General features: G+C 35.0%; 1 protein-coding gene across 1 annotated transcript; it reads left to right on the forward strand.

The window, feature by feature from the left end:
* Positions 1-719: 719 nt before the first annotated feature.
* Positions 720-21348, forward strand: LOC111439278 (plastid division protein CDP1, chloroplastic-like). The gene is made up of 12 exons (XM_023077049.1): positions 720-1256; positions 6949-7062; positions 9006-9143; positions 10311-10415; positions 10513-10635; positions 11716-12084; positions 12268-12363; positions 12516-12641; positions 13388-13453; positions 13574-14329; positions 17019-17209; positions 21092-21348. Exons 1-12 carry the CDS (start codon positions 945-947, stop codon positions 21174-21176), a joined length of 2481 nt encoding a protein of 826 aa, XP_022932817.1. The 5' UTR covers positions 720-944; the 3' UTR covers positions 21177-21348.
* The last annotated feature ends 550 nt before the right edge of the window (positions 21349-21898 follow it).

Below are 21898 nucleotides of genomic sequence, written 5' to 3' on the forward strand. Positions count from 1 at the left end.
ATGACATCAGACCGTACGATCAACAGTCAATTTCTTTGATCTCGTCCATTTTTTTTAATGGTTTCTAAGACTCATGGAGTCCGTTTTCGACCCATTATCACCAATTTTATTCTTTTCATTTAATTTAGGACACATTTGAAGAATTTTAGAAAAGTTATAATTTTCCATGAGCTCGAACCAACCCCAAGAATTCAACCAACCAAGTAAGTCATCATCTGAATTTTTTTAGCAAGAAATACTTATAGGGATCGACTAGAACTTGGACATAAATTTCGCCGAACAGTCATACAACAGAAAATACAATAACAAGACAATACAACATGAATCAAATAAAGGGTTTGGAACACTCTAAGATTATATTGAGTAATTATGAATTGCGAATAGCAACCGAATAACCCAACCCGAACCCAACCCAAAAATAGAGGGTTGAGTTGAGTTGTGAAAATTTTTGGGTCGGGTTTTACCAATCTAACAAACCCGAACTTAGTTGGGTAAAAAAAAAAATCTTTCAACCCAACCCAACCCGAACTATGTACACCCCTAAATTTCTTGGACGAGCATGACGATAACGTCGATAACCAACCTATGATTTTAATTTAAAAGATTCACTTTATTATAAGAAAAGAGAGGAAGTGATTAAAAAAAAAAAAAAAATTAAAAAGAAACAAAAAAAGGAAAAAGAAAAAAGAAAAAGAGAAAAAGAAAAAGGAGATGCAATGCTGGTATAACCAACCTCTTGTCGTTGCAGCAAAGGAGCAAATTTCCCAGTGAGGAGCGATTGAAGCAAACACAATGGAGTGTTGGAATTCTCATCTCTTCCCTCTTGATTCAAAAGGAAAATGTTTCTTCCAATCTTCATCATGAACACATTCAAACTCCGCGATTATGAACTTCGATTCGTTTTCCAGCCTTGTTTTCGCCGAATGACAAATGTAGATTGAGATATGGCTTTATCATCCTATTGCTTTCTTTGCTTGTTTCATTTCAACAGATCGAACAATTGGTTTCGCCAAGAGACCAAGATTTACAAGGGATTTGCTGGCGGAAAGCGGGGCGGAAATGGAGATTTCATTGGTTCGCAGTCGAGGCAAGCGGCTGATTTTCTTATCACTCGCCACATTTCTTGGAATTGGAGACTGAATGCTATTGGCCTTGACTCGACAACAAACTCCCAAGCTCGTATCTCCACCATTCACGACAAAGCCCACAATGCCGCCGCCGTTGCCACGATTGAAATCCATGTCACTTGTTACCAGGTGATTCTCTAGCCATCTCTCCTGTTCTCTTTTTGATTTAATGATTTCTCTGCTCAGTTTACATTGATTATTTGCTAAGGTTTGTGAGCTTTACTGTGGTCTATTCCTGTTTTGCATTGATGGTGTTGTTTTTCTGAATCCAGTGGAAGCATAACTCTGATCAATTTTTCACGCTGGTTTCCTTTATTCTTGTTACATTTTTTTTTTCTGTTTGGTTTCTTTTCGGTAATGGATACATCCTTTGATTTTTTGTAGCTTAGCTGTAACTTAAGTTTGTAGAGATTGTTGGATGAACAAAATTCTGTTCATGCCACTAATTTTACCTTTAATTTAAAGAAACATTAAATGGCAAGGTCCTTTCCATGAAACATAAAATGACATTAATTTGTAGATTTCTTTTAAATACTCATGATGCCATCCAAAGAAGGCTCCCTCATTATGCCCACTCCCCAAGTTACGGCATCATGTTTAAAAAGAATGCTGAAACTCGGGCATTTATTCACCAAGTGTGAATTTCCTAACAAATTATGGAATTTTCTGAACTCCTTTGGCTTGCAGATTCCGTAGTATCGTGACATTAGTAGGCTTCTTCGTTCCTTAATGGTGGGACACCCCTTCAAAAGAATAAGTAGATCGGTTCGATGTAGTTAATTAGGATTTTTCTTTGGAGGTTTTCAATGAAAAGGAACAACAGTATATTCAAAACGGTTATGAGTCTTGGGAGTTTGAAGTCTCTGGTCCGGATGGTATTGACAAATAATTTTTTTAGTAAGTCTTAGAACATTGTGAAAGTTGATTTGCTAAGGGTGTTTCATGATTTTTTTTTTTTAAAACGACATGGTAATAAGAGAAAAACTATAACGTAATTGTGCTTGATTCTAAAGAAGCTGAGAGCTAACTGGGTCGGAGAGTTTTGTCAACTATTGAAAAAATGCAAGCTGCATTCGTGGAGGGGAAACAGATTCTTGATGCAATCTTAGTAGTCTCGGAGGTGGTAGGGGATTATTTGGGATCCCTCTTGGGGGACAACACAAATCCTTTTCTTTTTGGGATCCTTTGGTGGACAAGTTCAGAAACAAAATCACTAAGTGGAAGAATTCTTTACTTTCTAAAGGATGAAGGCTGATCTTGGTTAGTTCGTTTCTAAATGGGCCTTTTTTTATTTTCCCTCCTTAAATCGCTGGCTGAAGTTATTAATAGTGTGGAGAAAATTAGGTGATTATATTATGGTAGTCATCTTGTGAATTGGGAAATGGCATCCCGGCCTTTACATCTTGGTGGTTTGGTGTTGGGTTCATTTAAACATTGAAATGTTGCCTTCCTTACCAAATGGTTGGGTGTTTTGCTATTGAATAAAACGCCCTCTGGAAACAGGTGGTGAGTAACTATATGGCAAGGTGCCCCGGTGGAGCTCCTCCCAACCTAAAGGTTTCTCTAGAAATAGATGTGGTTTGACATTGCTTGTTTGACCTCCATCTTTTTTAAGTTTGCTATTTTTAAAGTTGGGAAATGGCAGAGAATTAGATTTTGGAAAGATACTTGTTTTGGTGAAATCCCACTCCCAGAAGCTTTTCCTGAAATTTATAACATCTCCCTAAAAACAGATGCAACTATGACTGATTGTTGGGATAATGTGCCTCGAAACTGGAATTTGAGCATCAGAAGGAGAGCTTTTGGGAAAGACCTCTTTGCATTCGGTAGTCTATTTGAGATGCTGGAGTCCTTTTGAGGAAGGTGCCCATTTTGGTTGAGCCATTGTTTTTCCTTCTTTGTAGGTGGACAACTGAAGACCTTGATCATATCTTTTGGAGATGTGATTTAGTCACGCTGATAGTTGCTGATTCTTCTAGGAGTTCTACTTATGCATAGCTAGACATAGTGGTTGCAGAGAGGACAAAATCTTTAGAGTGCTTGATAGGTGTTTGAGTGATGTTTGGGTCCTTGTTAAGCTTGACGTCTCTCTATGAGCTTTGGTGGCAAAGCGTTTTAGTAATCACCCTTTAAATCTTGTTTTGCTTCAGTAATCACCTTCATCATGGTTTTCTTTTGAAATATGTGGAAAGAAAGAAATCAAAGAATATATGCAGAAAAGACACGGGTTTATACAAAACTTTTCGACAGTGTTGTTTACCAAGTTAAGATGGTGTAAACTATCTAATATTTTTACTTCCTATGGTTATACCTCCCTCATTGTAAATTGGGAAGGATTTTTGTAAACATCATGGATGTTACATCCCTTTTGTAAATTTCAATCATGAATGAAATTCTCTTATAAAAAAAAAAAAAAAAAAAAATTTGTTTTACTTAATTGAAGCCCTTTTCTTTAGCTTCCTCCTTCCTTTGTGGCCTTTGGTTTTTTACGCCCTTGTATTCTTTCATTTGAAATGGAAGTTCAAAAAAAAAAAAAAAAAAAAAAAGGTGTAAGAGATTTGAAGACTTTAAACCCAACATATTCTTATTCCAGCAGCTACAAGTTTCATTAGCCTTAGCCTTAGACTCACCTTGTAAGATTTTTATGCCCGTGTCCAAATAATTAGAAAACATTGATTCTGGCAACAAAGTCAATTGTTAAAGAGCACTCAAAGCCTTGAAACATACTTGTAGCTTCTTGGTTCTTTTCTTGTTTTTACTGAGTGGCAATCCTGTCTTAACAACACTTGGGTTTAATCTTTTATTTTACGGAACTTATGGTTTTTACAAGGTTGGTTGTTCAGTCTATTTAAATGGCTGGTTTGCAAGCTTTGAGACATCTTTTTCATTGTTAACAAAAGTCACCCATTTTGATTAATACCTCTTTGGAAATCCATTATTAGGGAGGGTTAAACTCAACCTACCAATAGGACTTAATGAGATCCTTGTATGTTGCCTTATCGGTAACAAGCCTAAACAATGGGACATTTCTTTGTCTCAGGCTGAATTACAACCATATGCAGAATTGGTCCAGGGAAGTCCCTACACTATCACAAGTAGCAAGTGATAAGTAAATTATGATTCCACATAGAACCTATCTTTTTGGTTAATTTTATCTCTGGAAATTAGGTGAGTTTTTTAGGTAACATTTAAATGAGCTTGGATGATTTTGACTAATTAAACAAAATTAAAGCAAAGTGCACTACTGTCGAAAAACAGAAAATGATGAGAAAATCAATTATAATGAGAAAAGTTCGGCTAAGAGAGATTAAATAGATAAGTTGTTGAGTTTTATGGTAGATTTTAATTTCTTTTAATAGATTCCCAAGCCCACTTTCGAGGGTCATGCATGGTGATTATTTCCATAATCGTTTTTAATTTCTATTAACAAGGCTCTAGGAGAAGAATTATTCCTAACCCTTCTATTACCTTCAAGTTTCCTTGCAATGGAACTAGATTATTAAAGATGATTTCATTGCTCCCTCTCTTCTCTCAAATAAGAGAACAATTATGTATGTAAAGTAGCTAATTAAACACACATGTAAATCATCAACCACAACTCTTTAATCAACTAAAATCATACCGTCAACATACTTAAACTATATAAAACTCTCTCGCATCCCCTGTAAAGTTTAGCTCTCCATACAAACTCAATTAAACAGAGGAACCCACATCTCAATCATATAAAATTGATAGAATAAGAAAAGAAAGTAAGGAAATAGAGTGTTATCCAACTTTGTTGTTGTTCTTCAATGGAAGTTCCCTTCCCTTGAGCTCTCACGTCCACCTCTTTGCCCTAATCAATCTTTCTTGGTCTTCTTTTCCTTCTACTGTCAACAGCTGCTGGATTAGGGTTTTCTTCTTTTTCTCTGATTTCACAGTAGTTCACTGCAGCAGAGGCTGCTGCTGTCTAATTCGAAAATCTGCTCCCAAGGTGTGGCTCCTCCTTTTTAGGTATCATTTTCCATTTATAATGTTTGTTTCTTCTCATTTAGGGTTGAGAAAGGATAAAATCGTCCACCTAGGATGTTTCTAAGTTGGTAGTCAATGATCCACGTGGATTGCTGATGTGGATTAAAATTTCCATGTCATCTCTGAAAAGTATACGTTCCGAATTGCTACAGCATCATGGTTCAATATAAATGTTATGGAATTTTACCAAATAACTCAATTAAGTGTACAATTAAGCTCGATTTATGCAAATTGATCTTCTTTTGTTATTAAACCACAATTGACTATTTCATGTATACTAATTAGAATAAATGGAGCCATTAATGAGAAAATGGTGAGTATGAGTGCAAAATTAACTATAAAAAACTTGATATAACTCTATTTTTGGAGAGTAATCACTACCTGTATTCAAGAGCTGCGAACAAAGGTCAAGGATCATCTGGAAAAGGCAACCGCTTACTATAAATCTTTGGTAAATGCTCACCGCCTGCTTGAGGACTTTCAAGTGGGCGATTTGGTGATGACCCATCTTTGTAAATCTCGTCTACTGGCTGCCCATCACAATATGGGCCTATTCCTAATGTTGAGCGGCTGGGTAGCAATGCATATCAGATTGATCCTTCCTCCTTTGTGCATCAACAACACCTTCAATGTCAAATACATTTTCTCTTATGATGCGCTGGAATAGTTTCCTTTACATGACGAACTTGGGTCAATTTTTTCTTAGAAGGAAGGGTCTAATGTAGGACATCCATCCTGTTCATGGCCCATTCTTGTCCTTTCTTGTAGCTTCTTGGTTCTTTTCTTGTTTTAACCGAGTAATAATCCTGTCTTAACAACATTTAGGTTTAGTCTTTTATTTTAAGGATACTTTTAGCTTTTACAGCCTTGTTAAGTTGACTGTTGTGGTTAATCGTTTGTTTGCTGCAAGGTTGGCTGTAAAGCCTATTTAAATGACTGGTTTGTTAGCATTTAGACATCTTTTTAATTTTTATTAAAATTCCCTACTTTGATTGCGTCATAACATCTCTCAATGTTTGGATGTGCCAAATGAATGAGTGACAAGTGTCTAATTTTGATAAAGATCTCATCCTTGCTCTTTGTTACATTGCATCATAGACTAAATGATTAGACATTCACGTATGGTTGTTTTCTTGTTCACTTATTGTATGCTTTAATGTTTAAAAATTACTTTTTAAATTTTGAAGGCTTACATCAGAAAAATACTTTTCATATGTCCTGTATAATTCCATGTTACAAACAAAGGTTTTAAAGGAAGAGAACCGTACAACTATTGAAACTAGGGTAACAATTACAAGAATACGAGGAAAGAGAGAAAAAGAAATCATATACATATGGGAAGAAGAATAAAATGGAATATTTGAGGAAGAGAGACAAGTCCACTGAGGGTTGAGGACATGGGTCCTGAATGAGGCAGTTGGTTTTTTCTTTGTTAGCTCTCAAAGTTGTAGGAAGTCGATTGAGGAGCTTCTTATCAATTCACATTTTTTTTATAATGAGAATAAGGTTATTTTGAGGTAGGCTGAGGTTTATGCTATTTGTGGAATTTTTGAGGCGAGAGAAGCAATAGACTTTTTTAGGGGGCGGGAGAGATCTTCTAGCGATGTTTGGTCTCTTGTTAGACTCGAGACCTTTGTGTAATTACTTTTTAGGTTGTACTTTACTTGATTGGTTCCCCTTTTGTATGCTTTATTTTTGTATACTTGTGTATTTTTTCATTTTTCTTCTATGAAAGTTAGATTATTCATCAACTCACCTTTTTATGTTAAGTTTTTGCAACTATTATATGATACAAATGTTCATTGTGCAGCTTATTGGTGTCCCAGATCAAGCTGAAAAAGATGAGATTGTTAAATCAGTAATGGAATTAAGAAATGTTGAAATTGAAGAAGGTTACTCCATTGATGCTATTTCATCTCGCCAGGTTGGGACTTTATGTAGACTTGTTGGACTCCATCGTTGATTCTTTATTACATCTCTGCCATTATTTGATTTAGGCTTAAAGAGGTTTCTTGTCTTTTTATCATGGCTATTAGTATCATATGATTGAAAACAAATCTTTTGAAACCTTCTTTGAAGAAAGATTTAGAGATTTGTCATGGAGTGCTCTCTTCTCTTATATTTCTATTTCATTAGTATCACGGATTTCAGTAGTTGTTGCTTTGAGAGTAAGTTTTTCATCTGGCTGTCATTATGTGATCTTTTCAAGATTGAAGAACAGGCAATGGCTCATTTGGTTTGAAGAATCCATGGCCAAGTTGGTGCAATTCCCCCTGGAAGGCCATTTCTTGACACAATTAAAAGGGAACTTTGGTATCTGTTGACTACTGAAGAAGTACAATCGGCATGGCTAGAATCTTGAATGCATTTCTATCTCCAACTTTGGAGTGAGAAATAGTGTTGTAGTATCAGAACTAACAAGTGAGGTTTGCTTAGTATTTTAGGACATGGAAACGATAAGAGAATTCATGTGGAAGCAAATTGAGAAAGAATATTCACCTTGGGATGCTGGGGAATTTTTTGAAAATATACATGAGAAGGAAGTCCAAGGACAGCCTGCTTTTATAAGAATAGTTCAGTGCAGGACAAAGCACGGTACTAACAAGCATATTGTGTTAAAAAAGAGAACTTATGCTCATGATGATTGGAGAAAGATCTCCAATGCCTTTCATGGCTGGCAAGGCTCTATCTGGCCCTTAATGCAAAATGGGGCTGGAGGAAGCCTTTGAATCTGGTAATAACCAGCATTTATGGGCTTGATTCTTTTGGATGGCGCACAATTAGCAAAATCTATGGATATTTGAGAAGTTCTTGGGTTAACATACCAAGACAACCGAAGCTTCTGGAACGCTTAGTCCGTCAAAATTGGAAATGGTAAATGTATGTCTTTTTGGTGTGGTGTTTGCTTGGGAAGCCCTCTTCTCAAACTCATTATCCACATTCATATTGATTGATTTATTTCTCCAATATTCTTATTTATAAATTTTGCATTGATCAAAATCAAATCGCCAAAATATTAGCAAGATCGCCGATATTTTGATGATTTTCTGCAAAAAATGATTTTCCCTCTTTATTGTTGGCTCAATGCTCAATTGAAGTTCACCAGATGATTTAAGCACTTATCGAGGCATAACTATGTAAATCAAAGTTATTGAGCTATTAGAATGCTTATAAAGACATATCAACTTAGTACAATGTTAACGGGGAACTCTGGAGTCTCACCATTGCTTCATGATGCCATCTTAGTTCCAAAGGATATTTTCTAGGTCTTGTGACTTTCCTCTGCAAAGGATACACTACTATGGCCTCAAAAAGAAGGAAGCGCGTAGTGTAGGGAATATTCTGTCCTTTGTATTTTGGTCAAAATAGCCGTTGGTGTTGGTTCTGTTTGACCTATTTGTTTGTTAGCTGATCTTTTATGTCTTAGTTAGTTGCATCTTTGGCTGTTTGTTATCTTCGGCTTTGGCCAATATACTGTTGTACTTGTCCTTTGTTAAGGATATCGAAAACTTGATATAATTTCAAATTAAGGTTACATCAGAGTGCCTCAAATGTAATAAAAGGAATTAACTCTAAAAAGAAAACTCCCAAGGAATTAACTCTAAAAAGAAAACTCCTAAAAAATTAACATAAAACAAACTAATTTATACAGAAAGCTAAAATCACATCTAGTTTGCAAGTCCCAGATGCCTACGCACGACCAACATTTTTCTTCCTTGATAGCTAGTTATTTTCTTATTTATTTTTTTCACCCATAATCGCCTTACAATTGAGGGGTTATATTAAGTTATACATTATCATTTCATAAAACAGGAGAAACACGTATTTCTTCACATTTATATAATTTGACTTTTGGGTATTTTTCAGGATCTTTTAATGGATGTGAGAGATAAACTTCTATTTGAACCACATTATGCTGGTAATATGAAGGAAAACATCCCACCTAAGTCTTCCATTCGAATTCCTTGGGCTTGGTTGCCTGGTGCACTTTGTCTTCTTCAAGAGGTAAGTCCAACACTCATAGTAAACTCACCTACATGAGAAATACAGGTTATTTTACGGAATTGTTTTTTAATATTTCATATTTAAACATTAATGAAAAGTCTCATCTCCTTTTGAAAAGATAAAATATCTTATTTAAATGCATTTAGGTTTATTTTAGTTTGTGACAGGATTGCTATTAGTGTGTGTGTCTGTGTGTCTGTGTGTGTATGTGTGTGTGTGTCTGTGTGTGTGTATGTGTGTGTGTGTCTGTGTGTGTGTTTATATATACTCCATTTTCTCTTAACAAGAAACTAATTTTTATTGATAGATGAAAAGGATACTATAAGGATAAAATTAGGAATGTTATTAGGGACCTAGGGTATTAAGGGTATGCAAGCAATTAATTAAGGAAGTTGTTATTTTTATTTGTTATATATAGTGTGGGAAAGGATGAAGGTAAGCTTTGATTTTGTGGGTTTAGGCTTGAGTGATCTTAAGAGAGGGAGGATCTAAGTACATCAAATTACTTGGCTTATCTTGTGTAATTACTCTTTAGGTCTTATTTCGCTTGTTTGGTGCCCTTTTTAGGCCAATTGGTCCCCATTGTTTTTTTCCCCTTTTGTATTCTCCTAGTTTTCTTTCATTTATTCTCAATGAAAGTGACTTTTCATCTACAAACAAATTTTTTAGTTCTTTAACTTTTACCTTTCTAACTTGTAGCTCTTGGACCCTCCCTCTCTTGAAATCACTATTCCAATTAAATCAATACCAACCTTCATTTCATCCTCTCATCCGTTCTCACTCACTCTACTTATAACAACTCACCACAACAACTTCCCTAACTGATTACTAATATACCGTTAATACCCAAAAAAAAAACATTCTTAGTTTATCATAATAGCATTCTGATCAGTTTGTTAAATTATAGGGTGCACTGTTGAGTAATTAGGATTTTGCCCATAAAGTTTGGTCCTCCTTAATTAAATATGCAACCTCTTTTTAATTGTTAATATTTCTCATGCTGACATTGATTGAAATTTACAAAATCTGATGCAGTTTCTTAGTGATTTTAGTTTGTGAGCTCATTCTATTTCTTCCTTTTACTTTCCTCTTGGAGTGAGATGAATTGAAAAGGATTTCAGATAAAAGATGTATCATAAGTTGTTATTTTTTGCCCCATTTTTGTAGGTCGGAGAAGCAAAAAGGGTGCTTGACATTGGACAGACAGTTATTCAATGTCCAATGGCTAAGCCTCATATGCATGACATACTTCTTTCTATGGTATTAGCGGAGGTATGCTGTTCTGGACAGTAGGCGGGGACTGTTGAAGCCCCATTCTTGTTTTAGTTTTGTTGTATATTGTATTCTTATTTTGGGTGCTTTCTTGAAGTGTGCAATTGCAAAAATCGGGTTTGAGAAGAACATGGTGTCTCAAGGATTTGAAGCTCTTGCACGTGCTCAATATCTACTAAGGAGTCAAACATCTCTTGCGAAACTAAGATTGTTATCTCAGGTGAAAGGTCCTCTTTTTTTGTTTGTCAATTTTTTCACGCTAATAATTCGTCGGCATTTTTACAACTCCACCTATTAATGTATGTAGAATCTTGTACCTTGAACTGCACGACCACTTATTTTTCTTTATGATAGTATAGTCCATAGTACATTCCCTCCCCTCCAAAGGGGTTTTTAACTTGTATATATATAATGTCTGGAATATTTTTGAGAAGAAGCTGACCTTCTTATTAAATTAGTGAACAGATATGAAGCACAACACTTGGAGCAACACAATTCTATGAGCTTGAAAAAAGTTTTAAAATAAGGATTTTGAGCAATGGAAATCTCTCTCTAGTTTTCTGTTAATTTTTATTCTCCTTTGATCCCCAGAGAGCAATCTTTTGTTCTCACTTTGGGTTACGGATTCTGAGTAGTTATGTTGAGGGCAAGTATTTTTATATTTAGATTGAAAAAGATAGGTTCATTATTGAAGACAAGGGTAGGAATATTCAGCTGTATTTGGATTGAAAATGATAGATTCATTATCTTCGAACAACTGAGCAAATTATTGATGTACTAACTAAGAGACTTCCAACGAAGAACGTGACTAACTAATTGACAAGCTGACTATAGAAGACATCTTTAAACCAACTTGGAAGGGAGTGTTGGAGTTCTTCTATTTAGGAATATTTGTATGTAAATATTGGGCGTCAATATTTGGCCTTTATCATTGTTATTTTTTCATTCTCTGTAATAGGTCTATGTTCTATAAGAAGACCAAAGTTGCACGTATTCATATATATATATATATATATATATATATCAAGATATTTTTATTCTCTTAAAATTAAAAGTAACCATGGAATTTGGTAGACATATGGGATGTAAAACAATTTAGGGATGACATGTATCTTCATTTTTGGTTTATTTATGCCATCCAAGTTAATTATTTCCCCTCTATATTATTTTTGTTAATTCATTATTAAATTGTTGCATATTCTAAATTTTATGGATGGTTGATCTGTTATATCATTATGTTAACATTTTGCCCTGGAAAAAAGGGGCAACCAAATAAGACTTTTGCTTCCGCTGGTTTCAGATTGAAGAATCTTTGGAAGAACTTGCACCTGCTTGCACATTGGAGTTGTTGGGTATGCCTAGCTTACCCACGAATACCGAACGGAGAGCAGGAGCAATTGCAGCATTACGTGAATTGCTGAGACAAGGTCTTGATGTGGAATCATCATGCCAGGTTCAGGATTGGCCGTGCTTCTTAAGCCAAGCTCTTGGTAGGCTAATGGCGGCAGAAATAGTCGATCTTCTTCCATGGGATGAATTAGCTCTTATTAGAAAGAATAAAAAATCAATCGAGTCACAGAATCAAAGGGTTGTGATTGATTTTGATTGCTTCTTAATGGCTTTTAAAGCTCATCTTGCCCTTGGGTTTTCAACTAGGCAGACAGAGTTGGTAATTTCTCTTTTGCAGCTGATCAATCCATAGCATAATAGAAAAGTTTTGTTTATTGGCACATATGCATACCCCTTGCTCAAAATATTTTTGAAGATGATTGAATAACAATCACTAAAATCGTAAGAGCAGATTGCTATGTCTCCTTTTATTAATGCTATATCTTGTACTATTCTTATGTAGATTGAAAAGGCAAAAACTATATGTGAATGTCTGATGTCATCAGAGGGTGTTGATTTGAAACTTGAGGAGGCTTTTTCCATTTTTCTTCTTGGTCAGGTAGATTGTTTTTAATATCACATATGTAATCCAGATGTGATAAAATAATTTAATGATCTTAATGTATCTTAAACTGCTAAAATTTGACATCTAGTGTTACTTTAGTCATTCGATGTCTAGTATTACTCATATTCTGGCTATTATGTTTACAGTGCAGTGATTCTGAGGTTTTTGAAAAGCTTCAACAGTCGACTTTGAATTCTAAACCAGCTATGCCTACCCGATTGCCAAATCTAGGAATGGAGAAAAAGAATGCAGAGAACACATACCAATTGTTGGTAAGTTCACTTTTTGTCCATTTGATTTTAACCAATAGACAAGGTGCTTAGGAAAAAAAAAAAAAAAAGGAACAGAGAGTATATACTGTTAGGATAAATATAGGCATATATTGAAGCCCTATTTAGTATGGGTGATTTTGTTCCTCAGTTTTCTAATCTTTTAAAGTGTTTGTGCATTCTGAGTGTTGTATCTTAGTTTTTGTTGGCCTCTGCAACGTATGTAAATTTTCACGTCTTCAGTGAAAAATTTTGGTTTTCCTTAAAAAAAAGATTAATAAGAGACCAAAGACTATCAAACCCTCTTTATAGATATAGTATAACATTACTATTGATTTTCACATGTTAGATTATGTATATTTTTAAAATTTTTGAAATTAGTCGTTTGTCATAAGTTTCTATGGTTTTCAAAATACTTCTCAATGGTTCACTATTATCTATGATCATGCATCCAAAACGTCATTTTTGACAATGCATTATTTAAACCCTTGAATGGAATAGAAGTGCTATAATTAAGCTATTCTTATCTTCAAATTTGGTCTCGGTTGAAAAACATACTCTTGGAAATTTTGATGTACGCAATGTTAGTATTTGTAGGAATATGAAATATAAAATATATGTAGCTTGGGAGGCATAGTCACTTTTCCGACAATGTGTACTTCATATACTCGATTAATTTAAAATTCTTTATCTGCTTATATTGATGTCTATATTCTTTTTATATCTGATTGCCTGTTGAACTTGAGCAGGAAATATGGTTGAAGGATACTGTACTTGATGTCTTTAAAGATACGCGGGATTGCTCCCTGACGCTGGTGAGATTCGTACCAACTGATCGGATTAGAGAACACTTTTTTAAACAGAATATACTGAACTTAGCTGCGGCAGCTTCATTTTTTTTAATTTTTATTTTGTGTTTCTTTTTGTTTGTTCAGGTTAGTTTTCTCCATGGCAAGAAGAAAATGGATGCAAAGAAGAAACTTAACCATTCTCAGCAGAGTATCACAAATAACAGGCCCATATCCTCTTCTTTTGTATCAGAGTGGAGGGATGTTGAGAACTCCTTTCCTAATTTGGGTTCTTCCCAAAATCTTGGGAACATTATTAGACAGTTAACTCCTACTAACTTGCCGAGTCAGTTAGGAACGGAAAAAGAAAAGACTGATGCCAACTCATCATCAGTTCAATTGAAAAGGAACCTTCGCCTAAACAAATGGAAAATTTCAGAATTTTGGTTGGCCAGGGACAGTCTTGTCTGTAACATGAAAGTTCTTGTCGTAGTTGGATGTATTAGCTTTGCTTCGTTCAAGCTAATGAGTACGATGATAAAGAGGAAACTCGTTCCTCCATGGACCCCACATATAGCAAGCCTGAATGCAAGCTCTCTTTTCAGCGGTGAGGGTCTGTCCACAGATAATGTTATTGGAGCTCCAAATAGGAAGAGCCGTTCAAATCTTAGTAGTAGTCTTAAAAGGCTTTTGTCGAATATAATGAGGAAGGGCAGGAACTTATCAGGCACAAGTGATACGCCACTGTTATCTGCAATTTCAGCTCTGCATCAGAAGCCGATGTCGGTTGAAGAAGCCGAAGCCCTTGTGAAGCAATGGCAAATGATTAAAGCTGAAGCTTTGGGACCTAACTATCAAATTTATAGACTTGCGGAAATTCTTGATGGAGCAATGCTTTTCCAGGTAAAGTTCATTTATGTTCAAGCTGTTTCATCACAATCTAGGGTCAATATTTCTTGTATATGAGAATTTGGGACGTTTTCATATGATAAGAACAGGAAACCGAGAATCTTTTTAGATGTACCTGTTTTTGAAATAAATTGAAACAAATACCAAGAAACATGAAATGGAAAATTATTAGACACCTTTATCTTCTCACCCATTTTTGTAATGCATATTTCTCTCTCTCTCGCGACTTCCAGCCACCTTCCCTTCAACATCTGCCAATGGTGAGATTCTTAGTCAATACCAATCTAATGAAGTCTTGAAAAACACATTCTTTCGGGGCCTAACTACAAACCATGCCGAAACTAAATTTGTCTTCCATCTCTTTGTTTGAACCTAGTCAAAGCCTTCACTTCACCAACTACTTTTCCTTCCAGTTCCAACTTCCAAAGGAATGGCCACAAACTCTTGCCATTCATTTGGTTTATTTATTTATTTTTAACAAGAAACATCATTTTCATTGGGTTTATTTTCAAGTCTTTCTTCACCTTTTATTCCTTGCAAGCATTTATCTTCAATCATAAGTAATTATTGAGGTTCATTGGATAGCATTATTTTCACCATTTTTTAAAAATATCTTTCATTTTTTCATTGGAATATTTGGTGAAGATATTTTACTGCATTTTTAATTAACTCTTTGGCTTCAGTCTTTTTTCAAGAAGTTATTTTGGCTATATTAATTATTGGGGATTTTTTTACTTGTTTTCATGGCAACATTTATTGAGGTTTTCTCATAGCTTTCAAACGATCGTTATTCTTCTCTTGGTTCATGGTAGTATTAATTTCAGTCCTTGCAACTAGTATAATTTCTATTGAATTCTTAATTGATCCTTCATTTTTCGAAAAAATTGAGTCTCTTGGAAATTCAGGACTTTTTTTTTTTGGCATTTCTCTTTCCTACATGTATTCCTTTTGAGGATTTGTGGATTTTATCTTCAAAGGCTTTCCTTTGAGATTTATTTTCAATATCTCTTATGGAGTCAAATCTGGTATTTAGTGATAATTTATCAGCTTGGCTAGCTCACCTCAACGAGGAATTGGATAGAATTTGGAAAGAAAAGCTTCTTTTTTGAGAAATAAAGTTCCTTGAAAAGAAGATTGAGATTCGTAGCCATTAATTGATAGAGCTTTTGGAAGCCTATTCCAACTTCTTTGGGTAGTTTAACATAAGTTCTCTTGATTCAAATTAATGAAAGTTTCAACATTAATTCTCTTGATTCAAATTAATGGATTAGTCGATCGTTAAATTTTAAGTGTAGCATTAGTTGTAGTTTGCAATATCTTTGTATTTCTCTTTCTTTTTCTTCCTTTTCACTCCTTTTGTGTTTCTCTTCTTGTCTCTAAAATTAAAAATAGATTTATTGAAGCCTACCTTCTCCATTATACTCGGAAGATAGATTGCTCTATTATCCCAGAAAACTTAGAAATTAATTCAGACATTTTAGAAGAAGCTAGTACTCGGCTCCTCACCTCCTCACCAAATTTACAGCAACCTCCTTTACAACCTGTCAACTCTTACACATTTAATTTTCACTCTTCGAGGATCAAATGTTACTTTAAACATAGGTACCATTAGCTCTTCCACTACTAATGATTCTATCTCCTCTTCAGTTGTCCATGATATCGAATCTGATGAAACATTTGATGTTTGTGATCAATGAGGAATCTAAAACACATTTAGCTGATATAGTGATTGATGAATTTTCTATCGTAAACTCTTTTGTAAAAGTATTCAAAAGTCTCTTTTCAGTTTATGATAGAAGAAATTTAGTTGTAGTTATCAACATCATTAGTAAAATATCCTTCCATTGTTTCTAAATTCCATTTCTCAATGAGGTTTGTGGATTTCAAATGAAAAAATCATGCCTAGTCACCGCAAATTAAACTCTAGTTATGTTTCACTCATTTGTTATGATCGTCCAGCAATGAGAAGTACTTCTTGGTATTTCTCTGCCTTTGAAGACGTCCTTTTTTTTTTGTGTGTGTGTGTGTGTGTGTGTGTGTGTCTTTCCTTGCAAATCTTTTTCAGTTTCAATTTTTTTTAAAATTCATTTAGAAGTTTGAGAGTTGCTCGAAGCTTTTTTTGGAAGATTTTGGGGCCTTTTCTTTTACTGGCTTGGAGCTTTGTGTAGTTGAGTGTTTTTAAGTTATTTCTCCTTTTCAGAATTTGATTATGTTTTTATGGGTTTCTGTTCTTGGTCAGTATATTCTGGTTGTTTTGGTCTTTTCTTTCAGCTTTCAAGATCAATGTTCTTCAGTTTTCCTTGGCCCTCACTCCTTCGGTCTTTTTTGATGTCTTATTTCTTGGCCTCTATCCTGGCGTTTTAGTTGGATTATTATATTTGGTTCTTTGATGAAGAAGATATTGTTTTATTTGAATTGTTTTCTTAGTACTTTTTTTTCTTTCGTCTGGGGAGTTTTGTATCTTTTGAGCAATAGTTTGATTTCATTATATCAATGAAAAATTCTTCTTGTTGTAAAATAATTAATTTTACATGTATTAAACTTTATTAATGAAAATAACATCTGCATGCGTACGAATAAAAGATGTAGAAAAATAACAAATTTATTGAAATAAGATTCATCAGTTCTATCTTTTGGATTGACGGGAGTTTAATATTATATTGTTTTCTTTTTGGTTTTATAGTGGCAAGCTCTAGCTGATGCTGCAAAAGCTAAATCATGCTATTGGAAATTTGTTTTGCTGGAATTGTCTGTCCTACGAGCTGAACTCTTGTCAGATAAAATTGGAGCAGTGACTTTAGAAATTGAGGTTCATTTAGAGGAAGCAGCTGAGCTTGTCAATGAAGCTGAACCAAAGAACCCAAGCTACTATAGGTAACCGTAATAAATTAATTGTATTTCATATATACGTTTTTTTCCCTTTTAACATAAAGTTTTCATTGATATAATGGAAAGATTAAAAAACGAACTCCCCTTTTGAAAAAGTAACAGCAAACAGAAAATAGAAACCTAATGCTAGAAATATAAGCATCTCAGTGAATACAGAGTTCAGACGAAAAATTCCATAGAGAGGCCTTAAACTTAGCTATGTTAACTGCTTGCACCAAGCTTTGGATTTATCTTCAAAGATCTTTGATTGTGCTTGAGGATTGTTGGGAGAAGAGTTCCACATCGGCTAATTAAGGGATTAAGGGGTTGGTCATGGATCTATAAGTAAGGAATACATCTCCATTGGTACGAGACCTTTTCCTTTTGGGGAAGCCCAAAGCAAAACCATGAGAGATTATGCTCAAAGTGGACAATATCATACCATTGTGGAGATCCGTGACTCCTAACATGGTATCAGAGTCATGCCCTTAACTTAGCCATGTCAATAGAATCCTCAAATGTCAAACAAAGAAGTTGTGAGTCTCGAAGGTGTAGTCAAAAGTGACTCAAAGTGTCGAACAAAGGGTGTACTTTGTTCGAGGGTTCTAGAAAAAAAAAAGAGTTGAACCTCGATTAAGGGGAGGTTGTTTGAGGGCTCCATAGGCCTCAGGGGAGGCTCTATGGTGTACTTTGTTCAAGGGGAGGATTGTTGAGGATTGTTAGGAGACGAGTTCCACATCGGCTAATTAAGGGGTTGATCATGGGTTTATAAGTAAGGAATACATCTCCATTGGTACAAGGGTTTTGGGGAAGCCCAAAGTAAAACTATGAGAGATTATGTTCAAAGTGGACAATATCATACGATTGTGGAGATGCGTGATTCCTAACGAAACCAAACTTCAAAAAGAATGGTTAAAATAGCATTGATTCATAATAATCGTGCTATTGGATTTTGAATAGTTGGAAGAAGAGATACCAACAACTTAACACATAAGCATAGTTAAAGATGTGATTTTGATTCTCTAAAGCCATAAAACAGAACTCAAACTCTGAGGGCCGTAACAAAAAATAAGTCATCTTTTGTAAAACATCTGCTGCGTTCTGTTCTTTATATGGCAGAATGAGCCTAAAACAATTGGCCTTGGGGATTTCTGTCTTCCAAATTGCAGGAATGTATAACAAAATGATTGTTCGTAGAATCAACTGAATAAAAGCCTGCAAGGGGCAATTTTCTAAAGATTCTCGTCCTCCCTAACGATCGGACTAATGCCATTCGGATTGGCTAAAAGGAGAGTTCTCCCAATTCATCATCCTTCAAATTCCAATGTGTAATGATCTTTGGTGAACAATATGTAGCATCCCAGTGTTCTGAAACGGAACAGTAGACCTAGAAACCACTTTGAAAACACGACGTAGAATTCCCACACCACTCATGATCAAGATCTTCGAATTTGGGCTAGACACTACATGAATCCTCAAACCATTCTTTTGCTTTTTTGTTAGTTTTAAGTTTTCATGTCTTCTCTATTCTTCTTCTTTCACTCTCTTTTTTCATTATTTAAAGTTTTCTTCCCATCTCTGTTCTTTTTTTTTTCCTTCTTGGATATCTTTCCTTTCTCTCATCTTCTCTGTTTTTCTCTTTCCCTCCACGTTTGCTTAGCCCTTTACCTCTTCTTTCTAGCCTGCCCATCAACTGACACGATTTCTGCTAAAAACAACAAGTATTTTCCTCCGCTCCATCTCTCAATGGAAGGCCCTCACCTGCATTTTTTGGACTTTTCATTAAGTTTTGTGGCCCAGGAAGGACGGTCTGAAATGGTATAGGAAAGAATTTTTTAGACTGTCCTTAACATTTTCGTTTGGGATGATGAAAAATTTTCCTACCTGGACCCAATCTTTGACCGATCTAACAAACGTTTTTGTGGGAACAAAGATGGGGAAGCAATCCTGGACCCAATCCTACACCACTTTATTTCACAATGTCTACCCCACACCTCTTCCCACAAATTCCCAAGTACATTCTTGTAACTATTCAAGCCCACTGCTAACAGATATTGTCCTCTTTGGACTTTGCCTCTCGGGATTTCCCTCAAGGTTTTTAAAACGTGTCTACTAGAGAGAGGTTTCCACACCCTTATAAAAAATCTTTCCTTATCCTCCCATCGATGTGGCATCTCACAATTCACCCCTTTCGGAGCTCAGCATCTTTGCTGGCACACTGCCTCGTGTCCATCCCCCTTTGGGCTCAGCCTCCTCACTGGCACATCGCCCAATGTCTGGCTCTGATACCATTTGTAACGACACAAGCCCACCGCTAGCAGATATTGTCCTCTTTGGGCTTTCCCTCAAGGTTTTTAAAACGCGTCTGCTAGGGAGAGGTTTCCACACCCTTATAAAAAATGTTTCGTTCTCCTCTCCAACCGACGTGGAATCTCACAATTCTCTTCTGTCAAATTTTAGGTAACTATCGAAAGACATTTCTACTATTCCTAACGAACTTCCATTTCTCCCATCTTGTGCAAATCAAGCAGCTTATCCTAACCCCAATTATTTTGCCTGTTCAACTAGTGGTTTCCTCATTATCAGCTATTTGATTGTTTTCCTTCTCTTTTATATGGTATATCTAACTTTAGTTTATGATTAAATAGAAGTTATATCCTTAGAGCAATGTAATTTCATTTATGGATTTTAAATGTTTTAAACAATATTGACTAAAATACGACATCAAAATATAATTCATTTCATCTACATGTCTTAGTTGCGTCCATATCCTATGTTTTTTAGGAAGCATCTCCATGTATTTTATTTTGACAAGTTAATTACCTGGATAGAGATGTATATTAAGCATTAGTGGACAGACGTCTGGAGTTTTACAGTTGTATTTTATTTGTGCTGGCATATTCTGCTTACTAGCTTAAATAGGCTCAACATTTTGTAGTACATCCCTTTAGCTTGTGTTACATTCTTTTCAAGTTATTGAAGGGAATAATTATGAAGATATTCTGGTGGTATTTTAAACTAAAGCATTTCTTTCACAAACTTAGCTATGTTTTTATAGTACTTCTCTTTTTGTTTCTCTTACCATCTCACATTGATCTTTAGGGAAAAAGTATCTTAGAATGAAATTGCTGAACATAAGGGAACATATTCATAATAGTCATTTTATTGTTCCAGAATGATAGTAACTTCATCGAATTATGTTGTCTTTTCTTAAAGTTGTGTAAATAAAAGTTCTAAAACCTATCTATGTTCTTAAAACTTCAATAGCGTAAAACTTGTTCGATGGTCTGTTGTATGAAAACTGCGGAACATGGAGTTATTCATGTATTATAGTGTAAATTGTAAGCCTACGTTACCAGAAGTTCTGAATGATAACGGTGAGATTCCACATTAGTTGAGGAGAACGAAACATTTTTTTATAAGGGTGTGGAAACCTCTCTCTAGCATACGTGTTTTGAAAACCTTGAGGGAAAGTCCGAAAGGGAAAGTCCAAAGAGGACAATATCTGCTAGTGGTAGGCTTGAACTGTTACAAATGGTATCAGAGCCAGACACTGGGCGATGTGCCAGCAAGGAGGCTATGCCCCGAAGGAGGTGGACACAAGGTGGGTGCCAGCAAAGACGCTGGGTCTCGAAGGGAGTGGATTGTGAGATCCCCACATCGGTTGGGGAGGAGAACGAGACATTCTTTACAAGAGTGTGGAAACCTCTCCTTAGTGGACGCGTTTTAAAAACCTTGAGGAAAAACCCGAAAGAGAAAGCTTCAAGAAGAGCGGTAGACTTAGCTGTTACATAAACTATATTCATATTACCATTATTGTCATCATAACTCTTAGGCCCTTCTACTCTTTGAAACTAAAAACTTTTCTTGATCCTTCGTGGCGTGCAGCAATTATATAGTTCGTTATTTGGCAAAGAGGCAACAGGATGGTTCTTGGAAGTTCTGTGAAGGTGAAATACAAGTACCAGCTTAGTAGAGACATTCTTTTGTAAGAAATAGAGAATTTTAGGTCATTTGGTCTCTCCAAACTTGTTGCATCATTGATCTTCATCCACCAAGTGTATTAGTCAATTAATCATCTACTTTATATTTGTTATATCAACAATATAATTAATATAGTTAATATTATTAATACACTTTATTTAGATATATACTTTATATAGAGTGTATCATTGTTGCACTTTAAAAATAAATTTAATTTGGTATATTAGTAAGTTGATATATAATTTGATTGATTAATGAATTCACGTATTTATGAAAGATGGAGGAAGAACGTTCACTGCCTCGAAATCATGAATGATATACTACTTATAAACTGCCGATAAACTATTCATAAATTAATGATAGATATATATTTTTAACGTATAATGATGTTCTATGCTCTACGTGTATTATTGCTACATTTTTGTTCAATTGTTGATATATTTACATCATTCATACGCGGCAATTCATCTCCTAAGTATTATTGCTATACTCCATAATATTCTTAATACACGAGCAATTTAAAACATATATTAGTGATTTTTTTCTTTAAATGGCAAGTTTATCATTGATATACTTGATTATTTATATATATATGATGATTAAATAAATTCGGTGATATACCAGTTAGATGACCAATGAACTAATAAGTCTATCATTGATATAGATTCAAAATTATTGCTATTCAATTCATATATCATCGATATACTTATC

This window comes from Cucurbita moschata, unplaced genomic scaffold (assembly GCF_002738365.1).
Source record: "Cucurbita moschata cultivar Rifu unplaced genomic scaffold, Cmos_1.0 Cmo_Scf00089, whole genome shotgun sequence".
Classification (NCBI taxonomy): Eukaryota; Viridiplantae; Streptophyta; class Magnoliopsida; order Cucurbitales; family Cucurbitaceae; genus Cucurbita; species Cucurbita moschata.

Excerpts from the sequence above, each read along its gene's own strand:
- LOC111439278 (XM_023077049.1), top strand. The coding sequence starts at position 945 with ATGGCTTTATCATCCTATTGCTTTCTTTGCTTGTTTCATTTCAACAGA. Across the intron at positions 1,257-6,948 it reads TCCATGTCACTTGTTACCAG|CTTATTGGTGTCCCAGATCA; the intron begins GTGATTCTCTAG and ends TTCATTGTGCAG. Across the intron at positions 17,210-21,091 it reads AAGAACCCAAGCTACTATAG|CAATTATATAGTTCGTTATT; the intron begins GTAACCGTAATA and ends CGTGGCGTGCAG.